At 39.8% G+C, this 12,257-nt stretch overlaps 1 protein-coding gene across 4 annotated transcripts in view; it reads right to left on the reverse strand.

Moving 5' to 3' along the window:
- The window catches only part of Taf15 (TATA-box binding protein associated factor 15), a 33,858-nt gene extending 25,028 nt beyond the window's left edge, over window positions 1-8,830 (reverse strand). For 3 of the 4 annotated variants that reach the window (XM_004870662.4, XM_021248892.2, XM_004870661.4), the window contains exons 1-2: window positions 8,699-8,830; window positions 549-588 (exon numbers count right to left, since the gene is read on the reverse strand). In XM_004870662.4, the coding sequence (XP_004870719.1) occupies window positions 549-588; window positions 8,699-8,705 (47 nt within the window). In that variant the 5' untranslated portion in view covers window positions 8,706-8,830. The remainder of the gene's footprint in view (window positions 1-548; window positions 589-8,698) is intronic. The other variant, XM_021248893.2, reaches the window with a different exon arrangement.
- Window positions 8,831-12,257: the final 3,427 nt, after the last annotated feature.

Here is a 12,257-nt window from a genome sequence, read left to right on the forward strand (position 1 = left end):
TCAAAAATCACATTAGCAAATTATACACCATCAAAAAATGCTTTTTTAAGGAATTATTGTATTCCCTTAATAATGATCTATTCTAAGAAATGTCTTAAGAAAACATAATCTTTTTTTTTGAGGGGGGGTATCGGGGATCAAACTCAGGACCTTGTACTTTCAAGGCAGGTGACAGAACCACTGAGCTAAATCCTTGGCCCCAGAAAACATAATCTTTATAATACCTAAGAGATTCCTTTTTTTTTTTTTTTTTGGTACCAGGGATCAAACTTGGGTCCTTACACTTGCGAGGCAGGTGGCAGAACCATTGAGCTAAATCCCCGGCCCTGACGTAAGAGACTGTTTTACTCTAAGAAGCACCTAAACGTACTGATGCTGACAGAAGAAATGTTTCACAGAATGTACTTATTACACAGCCCATTCTCTTCCCGTGACAAGCTAAAATTTAATTAAAACATCTACATACCAAGACTCAAGAGAGGAGCCTGACTACATTCATCTTTTTGTTTTAGCCTTTTATTATTTTTTAAAATATATGCATACTTTACCTTTGCTGCTCACCCCCAGACTGACCGTAACTTCCAGAATCTAAAATACATAAAAAGAATTTTAAATCTTAATTAAAATTGTGCTTTCCCCAAAACTGACTAGCTCAGATAGATGAAATGTGCCAAAAAAATGTAAAATATTAATCATGGAAAGAAAAACTGAAAGTTAAACTTTGTGCAGGGAGAAATCTATACCAACAACATTTGCTTTTATACAGTAACTACATCTTCGAAAACCACTGCTCTACAAATGCGTTCTAATGGTCATATAAACCAGATAAAAAAACAGATGTGAAACAATCAGTGAAAATCTATCCTTTAAAAAGAACTAGTAGGTAAGCACAATGCCAGCACTGTGGAAGGCTGAGGCAGAAGGATCACAAATTAAAGCCCAGCCTGGACTCCAGCAAGCTCCTGTCTCAAAATAAAAAATAAAAAGAGGGGTATGGATGTAGCTCAGTACAAAGGCCCTGTGTTCAATCCCCAGTACTGTAAAAACAAAAACAACAAAACAACACTTTGTAATTCCAGCTACTTAGGAGGCTGAAATAGGAAGATCGCAAGCTCCACACCAGTCTTGGGAAATTTAGCTAGACCCTGGCTCAAAACAAAAATAAGCAGCCTGTGGTGTAACTCACTGGTAGAGCACCACTGAGGTCAATCTACAGTACTACAAAAAATTTTTAAAAATAAAAACAAACTCAAAAGCTCAAGATATGCACATACATGTGCTCAAGATACACTCACCATGCATGTGCATACATGGACACCTGTTAAAACTCGTCAGGTCCAAAAAGGGGAAAGATATGCACTATGACAAGATAAATCCCCAGAGTATTTACTTACATATTCTTACCAACCCAATATAAACCACTGTTCCTCTATATCCAACTGCTATGGTGTCAGCACTAATACAAGGGTTTCTAAAGACTTGCTTAAAGGCGCTCAGTTAGTTAACTCTGATTTTACCAAGCTTTCAGGGATTCAACCAATTCGTATACCAATTCACTGGTAAACCAACTCACTGGTAACTGCTTCTAACCTCCATTTTAGAACCGCCCCCCCCAAAAACCCAAAACTATCAACAAAGGCATGAATTAACATGTCAAAAAATAAAAGAAATATGAACTATAAGGTGTTTTTCAGTATTTCAAAGTGTGAGTAATATCAAAAACTGCTGAAGAGACCTTATCTTCCTTCAGGCTTCTACTTAATCAAATGAATGACCTAAGTCATTTGTGATGAACAAGATCAATTTTACATGAAATAATGTACTCCTGCAACTGCAAAATGGCTCTATATCTCACACTGCTGACCATTAGCCCAACCACATCCAGTTTTAAACACTTTTACTGCTGAACAGTTCTGAAACCCACCCCAAATCAAATGAAATTAGTAATTTTTCAGTTTACACAAAGCTTCCATATGGAAACACTATCACTGGCTGCAGAAGTGGGTGATATGAAATTTGCCATTTTTCTGCAATAAAAATCTCCAATCTGACAGAAAAAGATGAGGAGGGGGGAGTACCAGGGCTTGAATCCAATAGCCTCTCACAAGCTGAACAAGTTAAATGAAATCTTGACATAAATTGTTTCTACAGATCTGAAGGGCGTAAGCCTACCAGAACTGAAAAAAACCCCAAAAAAACCCAAAACAACAACAACAAACTACCTCATTGCTATACCCATAACAAATAAAATGACTAGAGCTTGCTAACAAAGAAAAATAGGCAAAGGATAGAGAATCCAACTGGACAATAAAGAGAATAGATGCATCTATCAAAAGAGGGCCAGGGATTTAGCTCAGTGGTTCTGACGCCTGCCTCGCAAGCACATGGTCCTGAGTTCGATCCCCCATACCAAAAAAAAAAAAAAAAAAAAAGACAAAGAAAATTAACTTCACAAAGGGTTATGAGGGAAAAGAAGTATGAGTAAGGGCCAGAGATTTAGCCCAGTGGTTCCGTCGCCTGCCTCAAAAGTGCAAGGACCCGAGTTTGATCCCCGGTACCAAAAAAAAAAAAAAAAAAAAAAGAAGTACGAGTAAAACTTAAGACACTTGGGAATGCATGAAGCTTCAGCTTAAACTGTATCCCAAGGCAAAGACATGGATTCTCCCAGTGACAGAGTAGTCTAATATCCTAGTGTATTTCCTTTCCATTCAGGCAAAACTACAGAATACAGCACCTAGATCATATAATCCCATCTCAAACCTAGTAAGTATTAAGATCTTTAACCTTAACCCAGTTCCTTCAGTCAGTAAATCTGACTTCTTTAACTACCTGACTTTAAAACTCTAAGATAAGTAAGAGATACTGACCAGTAAATTGACCCTAGTTTAAATACTTCAGTGATAAGGTACAGATGTTTGATATTCAGCAGAGAAAATCAGTTTGTTATTTATCTCAAACAACTGTTCATTAAGATTACTTGACACAGCCAGGTGTGATGGCACATGCCTGTAATCCCAGCACTAAGGAGGGTGAAGCAGGATTGCTGCAAACCAGCCTCAGCTACAGAGTTCAAGGTCAGCCTGAACTGTGTCTCAAAACATAAAGCAAAACAAAAAAGACTGCAGGCACAGTGACATAAGACTGTAATCCTAGCTATTCAGAGGCCAAGAAAGAAGTATGGGAAGTTCAAGATCAGCCTCAGCAACTCAGCAAAACCCTGCCTTAAAATACAAAATTAGAAAAAGGGTCAGGGACATAACTCCGCTTGAGTGCTTGTCTAATACATGCAAGACCATGGGTTCAAACCCCAATACCAACCCCTGCCAAAAAAAAAAAAAAAAAAAGACATTAAAGTCTTTTGTTTGGACTTGTGAATTACTCTTTTAAATTTTCAAGGGCATCAGGTTTTTTTTATTTCATTTCCGGGGATCGAACTCAGGACCTTGCGCTTTTGAGGCAGGCGATGGCACCACTGAGCTAAATCCCTGGGTCACAAGTGTATCGGGTTTATTTTTTTCTAACATTATTCCACCAAAGTCGGTAAAAGTATTTTCTGTATCATTCTTAGTATGTTAAAACTTGCTTTTTCTTCCCTTTGAGGCATATCCCCTGTGTGGATGGTTGAAAAGACTTAGTTTCTAAATTTTGAGTAAATTGGGCCAATAAAATTATCATTCATTCAGATTTTATTGTTTGTTGTTGTTTTGTCTTGTTTGGTTGGTACTGGGGACTGAACCCAAGGCCTTTGCACCAAGCTACATTGCCATCCCTTTTAGTTTTATTTTGATATAGGGTCTTGCTAAACTGCCCAGACTATGCACAAACTTGCAATCCTCCTGCCTCAGTCTCCTAGAGTGCAGAGATTTAAGGCGTAATGGATCCTATTAATTTTCTGATCTGTTATACAGAGGGAGGTTATGAAAACTTCCCATCTGACTATAGACTTGTCAATTTATTGTAATTGGTCCTTTTTGTTTTCTATCCTTTGAGGCTGTAAGGGATGTAAAAGTACACATATGGTCCTGGTGAATTTACTTTTAACATTACAAAATGGCTATTACTTACTATACACCTTCAGTGTGGTTATCTGCCTGGTTTATATTCCTCCATGTTACTTTCAACATTTTTTTTAACATTTATTTTTAAATTGGAACTGTTTATTTACCATGGTTTTCTTTTCCTTTTTAATTCCTTTATTAGATTTTTTGGGGGGTACCGGGGTCAAACTCGGACCTTGTGCTTTCAAGGCAGGCGGCAGAACCACTGAGCTAAACCCCCGGTCCTATTAGATTTTTATTCCTTTTTCCTCCTCCTATTTACAAGTTATAGTCAACTTCAATTTTTGTTACCACTTGATTTTTTTCATGACTAAAGTAAATTTTTTTTTTTTTTTGATACTGGGGATCAAACTGGAGACCTTGCGCTTGCCAGGCAGGTGGTGGAACCACTGAGCTAAATCCCCAGCCCTAAAGTCAATTTTTAACATGCTTTCCTGACAAAGTTCAAATTAAAGTTCAACCTCCATGAAACATAGACTTTAATACCCTAATTCCAATCACAAACCTCACCTATTTTGCTTCTACTTTTTATTTCTAAATTTATTCACTGTCTATGTTCAGTGTTACACAGACAATACTTTTATTTACCATGTTTCTTTCTTTTACACTATATTTTTGGGTTTTTTGGTACCGGAGATACACTGGTTTTATAGAGAATTCCTTCTGGATTTTTTTTTTCCATTGCTAGGGATCAAACCCAGGGCTTTACACATGCTAGGCAATAGCTGTAAAACTAAGCTACATTCCCAGCGCTGGATTTAATCTTTATTATTTCAACAAAGACCCCTAAGTGGTATTCAGAGTCTTTCTGAAGTACCTGACTACATGAAAGTTTATCTGGATAGAAAATTTGGGGTCAATGGTTATTTTCCTCTAAGGATCATTTACTTTTCATTCTTAAAACTTATGAACCTTAATCAACAATTATTAGACATCATCAAACTTATTTCTCCATTTCCTCTGATGTTACTGGTATTTTATAACGTGCAGTTTCATATCAATTTATTTAGATATGATTTTTACGTTTCATGTTTGAGATGAGGGCTTGATTAAAATGTCCATTTTGGAAAAATTCCATTTTTTAAGCAATTCTTTCCCCATTTTCTTTTTTTGGTACCGGGGATTGAACTCGGGTCCTTGCGCTTGCGCAGCAGGCGGCAAAACCACTGAGCTAAATCCCCAGCCCCAATTTCTCCTTTTCAATCATGCTATTAAACAAGACTCTCAATCCATTTCCCTTATTTCTTAATCTTCTATTTATTTTCATCTTTAGTATTCTAAATTGAATTCTGGCAAATTACAACAATCTCATCCATTATTTCTTCCACTCTTCAACTTTTCTACTTTTCCCAATTCCTTTTCAAATCTACGTGGCCTTTTCCCATATTTTAGTCTTAGGGTTTATATTTTTAATAAATATATACTTTCATATTATAAGTATTTTGGGACTCCAGTCGTATTTGTCATTTACTCATTCTGAAGAAGTGTTCTGTAATTATTTACTGTGATTTTTATTTTTGCAGTGTTGGGATTGAACTTGTGGCCTTGAACACACTAGGTAAGTGTTCTACCACCAAGTCACATCCCTAGACAGTTCGTCTTTTGCAAAGCTTTTTTCTGAGATTTGTTGTGATCTGAGTTGTGATATTTCTTTCTGAAAAATGTTTTTTCACATTTTCACAAAGATCACCAAGGATTTTATCAGCCCAGAAACAATTTTTCAGTTAATTGTCTCAACATTCCCCGGAACCTAAATGAATACCCAAGTGTGTGAAGCAATAGTCCCAGGTTAAAATCACCAGGTAAGACTTCTCACTCAGCATCCAGGCTTATCTCTAATGTTAATACAAAGATTTTTTTTCCTAGTTCACTCCTCCAATGAAGATATAGTCCTTCAAACACATAATCTATAAATCCAAGATCTTCAATTCTCATCACCCAGCTCTAACAGTGTCAAGGTTTCATCTCCTGTCATTAGTTACTTGGACAATAAAACTTAAATCTCTAAACAAGACCTACTCCCTTTTCTCAGTATAGCTGCTGAGTTAGCTACATGCCTTACTACTTTGGTTTCTACATCATTTGGAGCAGCAAGGACGTGCCCTTTCTTTTCCTAAGCCCTTCCTAACCCTAAATAGTAGGGATTGAACCCAGGACCTCTTACAAATAAGGCAAAAGCTCTACCTCTGAGCTGCATCCCCAGCCCAGCTCTTTGGTGTTTGAAGACACAGGACTTTCAAGATACCTGGCAACACTGCCCAGAATAAGTATCTTGATTTTGTATTTTTGTTTAATTGATAAACTTGTGATATGAAACGTCAGATAATTCACCTTTGTGAACAGTGTTTGAATGTCAGACTCATTTAAAATATTTAGTTTTGATTTATTACTTAAGTGCTTACATTTTGTTAGGTTTATAAATCAGGCCTGCCAGGTATTTGGAGTGGTTGAGTCAATTTGAAAGATTAAATTTAAAAGTGCAGTCTTGAATGCTTAAAGGACTTATTGTTATTAACTGCTTAAAAGAAATTTAGTCTGTTTATTAAACATTCATCAAACAAGTCAAATGCATTATTTTTACAAAGTCAAAAAGTATCTTTATACACACATTACAAAATGTACATACTATATGGCTAAATAGAATTTAAAGACTCTAGCTTTAATTGACTGTTTAGAACCAAGCTTATGTTGAACAGTACTTTGCTCCTTGAAAGCTATCTCGATATTAAAGAAACTACAAAGGGACAAACATTTGGTGTTTGGTAATTTCAAGATCAGATTACTACTGATCAGCTACGATGATACCCAGAAGTCTCAATTTTACATACATATAGGCAAATCCCTAAATTTTAATTTTCCACTCAAACTACCCAGTCCTATAAAAATAAGCCATTATCGTATACCAGTAATTACGTTTAAAATCATTTTAATGAGCACTATATTTACTGAAATGGTCAGTTGCTCCAGAACTGAAGGTAGAATTTTTATATTTTTTAACCATAAGTTATATATCCTTTTTTTTTTTTTTGGTACCGGGGATCGAACTCAGGTCCTTGCGCTTGCGCAGCAGGCGGCAAAACCACTGAGCTAAATCCCCCGCCCCATTAAGTTATATATCCTCTTAACTCAGCACTTCTTTGAATTTTTCGGGACCCTTACTGGACCTCATGCCGAATTATGTATCTGATAAAAGATGTACACACACCTACTTTGGAATTATTCCGTTTGAACAATAACTAAATGAAAAGCAAGAGATAAATTCAAGTTTAGTCTTTTCCATAAAGCAGGCTCAAAGACTGCTAGTCTGGCTCCTTATTTACAAGCTTAAGCTAAGGAAAGTCTATCATTCTGTCCAATCTTTCTCACTAAATTGGACTCTTCTCCCTCTGCTTTTTTTTTTGGTACCGGGGATCGAAGTCGGGACCGTGCGCTTGCAAGGCAGGCGCCAGAACCACTGAGCTAAATCCCTGGCCCTCTCTGCTGCTTCTTTAGCCACACATTTCCAAGCTTCTCCAGGACTGGGTCCCTGGGGGTTTTTAAATGCTAAAAGGTTGGCCCTTAAAAATGTTAACAGCCTCTGCTACAAGGATACGTTTCATCCCAACCACTTAGCTTCAGGAAATCTTGTTTCTCACAAGGGAAGTGATATCCAACTCTCACGATGATCTCTAACAAGTGGATACTTGGTCTTGGCCGCCTGTGATGTTGTCCAACAGAGGACCTTGTGTGATCGGACAGAAGTGCTACATCAAGAGGCCCTCCACGTTCTAGATATTTTTTATTCTGGTTTAGCAGGATCTAAACTGGCTGTCCTGAAGAGACCGATGCCTTTTTTTTTCTTTTCCACACAACGGGTGGCCTCTACAAATTTAACCACTTCGTGGAAGCAACTACCTTTCTTGTATTTTGTAAGGGAGATGCCACATATACATACAAAACTTAACAGTAATTGCAATGCTCATTTCCAAGCTTGGGACATAAAACACTGAGGAGTTGGGGGGAAGCGGGTAGAGAACGACAGGTGAAATGGAAACCGAATTATATGCAAACAACCCCAACTCGAATCCACGTGTTTACTTCAGAAGAAACGACGACAAATATGGTTTCATATAATGCAATGTCCTTTGAAAAGGCTCCCAGAGCGTCAAGGCCCCCACCTGAAGAATGGGTGAGTCGGGAAGGCCCAGCTCCACTTCACTGCTGGGGAAACTGAGGAACGAAGCGGTGAGACGACTGGCCCGAGGCCTCGCAGAAAGATCTGAGGCGGAGCGGAGAACCAGACGCACCGGTTCTCTCAGGCAGATGCTCTGATCTCGGGTCCCCCCGCCCCTAGGATGGCGTAAACGGCCCCAACCCCTCGAATCACACACACCCTCCCCAGGGGCCGCAAGTCTCCTTAGGTTCCAAGGACAGAACCAAAAAACAGGGCCCCGAAGCGCTCCCGCCGTGATTTCCAGCCCGGGAGCGAGCGTTGGAAACGTGCGTGCCTCGGTCCAACATGGCGGCACCGACTCCGCCCCCCCCCCCAGCCTCCTTCAGGCCGAGGCTTTCCCGCAGGGCCCTCTGGTGGGCGGGAAAGCGGCCCAACCCCGCCAGGCCCGTTCTCGCTGCGGCCGCTGCTCGCTGAAGGAATCACCTACCCGACATGACTAAGGGCCGCGGCGCTGAGGCCCCAGAGCCCGCCGAGAACAAGGAATACGAGAGCCAAGCGGCGCGGCGGCCGAAGCTGTTCTGAGGGCGGAGCGGCGGGCTGAGGCGGACTGCGGGACCGTAGCAGCCAATCAGCGGGTAGCGAGCGGTACCACAGCTTCAGGGAGGGAGGGGTGGTTGTACACTAGCACCAGCCTGCTAACCCTGAGGACTTCCGAGTGCCTCCCTGTTCGCCCCTCCGCGGACGGTACCATTATTGAGAGGGAATCGAGAAGGGTAAGTACCAATGCCCTTGCGTGATGGGGGAGGAAGCTGGACAGATTCTCTTATAATCCTACTTTTCACTTTATTTGGTCTGATAGAATTCAAAGTTAGATAGCTAAAGAGGCGGTATCTGATAAACACTTGAGCTATTCAGTTAGAAAAGACCTTTATTCGCCGAAAATTTGGAATGGTATGTCCTAGTTCGCTTGGCTTTTGCTGCAGAGCGCTTGAGCCACCTGGGGGCGTTCAGAGTCTGAGAACTCCTGGACCGAAAGTCGTGACTGAAAGTCAGGTATCTCCTGGCTTGTTTTGACTGCCTGATCCAACAGAAAACAAGATGAGACCAGACCAAAAAAGTGTGCGTTAAATCGCAATCATGCATAAACCTCACCCCGAGAGGTTGAGGTGAGCGGCAGAGAAAGCGAACAACTAATATAATTGTGAGCACTTTACATCATCTCATTTAATTCTCAAAACAGACTGATGAACTATTATTCCCATGTTACAGATAAAACAATTTAGTTGCCCTAGGTCGTACAGCTAGTAAACGACCAAGCTGAAATTTCAAGTCTGATAAGTCAACACTATTGCTTGTAGTTTTAACCCTAACGCTGTACCACATACGGACCCCTGGGACTCAAGCGAAATAGAAAAAAGACCTGGGATGCAAAGGCCCGAGTTCGATCCCCGGTCCAAAAAAAAAAAAAAAAGAAAGAAAGAAAGAAAGAAATGAAAAAAGACCTGGGAAAGCTCTGAGAAGTAGCAAGGATGTTTTCCCAAAGGATATGACACCTAAGCCAAAAACCCTACGTGATGAGCAGAAGTTGACAGAGTTGAGGAAGTAGGCAAAAGATTGTCTGCACTAGTTGTAGAACAGGTAATTCAATATATTTAGCGTATAACCCCCAGGGGAGAGTAGGAGATGATGCCAGACAAGTAAACAGCTAAACAGCTGCAGCTTTGTACATTCAAGTTTGAACCATATCTTGAAGACAGTAGGAACCACCCACCAAAGCACTTTAAAGAAGAGTTAAGATTTGTATTTTCCAGCTGCAGGATGAAGGATGCATGGAAATAGGTACCTAAGAGAAGGGAGACCAATTAGGTGGCCAATGTGATAATTCTGCTGAGAGAGCATAGGGCCCTGGACTCAAGTAATAGGTGTGGAGATGGAAGTAAGTGCAGAGATTCCAAGAACACTTAGGGACCTGGACAACAGCTGGTGGTCAACTTGGATGAGAGGGGCTAATGCAGAGAAAAGAGTCTTGTGTGAATTCTGGGTTAACTGCATATATAAGTGCCCAGATGGAAGTATTATTCACTGTGATAGAGAACAAATGAAAAAGGTTGGGATGGAGGTGGAGGGCCAAGTTAAGAATTTATGCCTCAGGCCAGAAAAAAAAAGGCATGAGGTCATCTCTCATTAGACCCACGGGAATTGCGCCCTCAGCTCTAGATAGGGTCACAGGTCCAAACAAGCAAGGCTAAAGAAATAAAAATTCCTTCTTGACTAAAAGCCATTTAACCATCTAGCATCTATATTGAAGAAGGCAACCCAAGACAGCTTAGCATGTGTGATAGCAGCAAAGAGCTGCATTATGGGGCAGGAAAGGAATTTTCCAGGCTCTTTAAGAAAAAAGAAAGAAAGAAATACATAAAGTGCTACTCATCATTGACTTTCTAAGTTTGTATCACCAATCATTCTTCACTCAACTGCCATCTCCTGAGGTCTTCATCCATGCGTAGAACCTGGAAACTCTGGAGATAGAGAAATAAGTATGCAGCCACCTCATCTTTGACAAAGGAACCAACCACCCTCATTGGAGGAAAGATAGCCTATTTAATAAATGGTGTTGGAAAAACTGGATTTCAACCTGCCAGAGATTGAAACTAGACCCATACCTATCACCATGCACTAAACTAAGATCGAAGTAGATTAAAGATCTAAATATTAAGACAGAAACACTAAACTTACTGGAAGATACGTTAGGTAGAACTCTTGAAGATATTGGCGTAGGAAAAGACTTTATGAACAAAACCTCAATAGCATGGGAACTAGCAGAAAGAATCAACAACTGGGATCTCATCTTATTAAAAAGCTTCTGCACTGCAAGAGAAGCCACCAACAGAGCTAACAGACAACCTACAATGTGGGAAAAAATTTTTAGCAGCTGTACCTCAGACAAAGGACTACTATCTAGAATATATAAAGAACTGAAAAAAATCAGACCCCCAAAATTCAAAGACCCAATTCAAAAATGAGCATCTGAAATGAACAGACATTTCTCACACAAAGAAGTAGAAATAGCAAATAAACATATGAAAAAATGTTCAACATCACTGGTCATTCGAGAGATGCAGATGAAAACAACAGAGATTCCACCTCACCCCACAAAGAGTGACTGCTACCAAGAAATCAACCAATATCAAATGCTACTGGGGATGTGGAGAGAAAGGAACCCTTCTCCATTGTTGGTGGGAGTGCAGACTGGTGCAACCACTATGGAAATCAGTGTGGAGATACCTCAAAGAACTAGGGCTGGAGGTCCCATTTGACCCAGCTATTCCCTGGCTGGGTATCTTCCCAAAAGAATTAAAAGAATCATACCACAGAGATATATGTGCACCCATGTTTTTAGCGGCACAATTTGTAATAGCTAAATCTTGGAAACAGCCCAAGTGCCCATCAACTGGAAACTGGATAAAGAAGATGTGGTTTTTTAATAAAATGGAGTACTACTCAGCCATAAAGAATGAGAAACTAGAGTCATTTATAGCTAAATGGATGCATATTGAGGCCATACTCTTAAGTGAAATTTTTTTTTTTTTTTAGTACCGGGGATCGAACTCGGGTCCTTGCTCTTGCGCAGCAGGTGCCGAAACCACTGAGCTAAACCCCTGGCCCACTCTTAAGTGAAATAAATAGGACATACATGTGTAAATACTGAATAGTTTCTCTAGTGTGAGAAATTGAAAGTGTAAATAAGGATTAGAAGGATTAATAACGAATAATTGATAATAATAATTGAAATAATAATTTGAAATAGGAAAAGGTCCAAAGGGCTAGGAGTGGTGGGAGGAGATGGGGAAAGGAAAGAAGGGAAAGGTAAAATTATGAGAAAAGAAAAAAAATGGAAACAAAGTCTATGTAAATAGGGAAAGGTGGAGGGGTGAAGGGTACACAGGTAATGGGGAAAAAATAAGAACCAAGATACATCATGTACAGGTAGAAGCACCCAATGATAAATGTAAACATGTTGTATACCTAAAATGTACCAATAAAAG

Source organism: Heterocephalus glaber, unplaced genomic scaffold (genome assembly GCF_053883595.1).
Source record: "Heterocephalus glaber isolate CG9 unplaced genomic scaffold, H.glaber_assembly_v1.0 deba00001564, whole genome shotgun sequence".
NCBI classification, from domain to species: Eukaryota; Metazoa; Chordata; class Mammalia; order Rodentia; family Bathyergidae; genus Heterocephalus; species Heterocephalus glaber.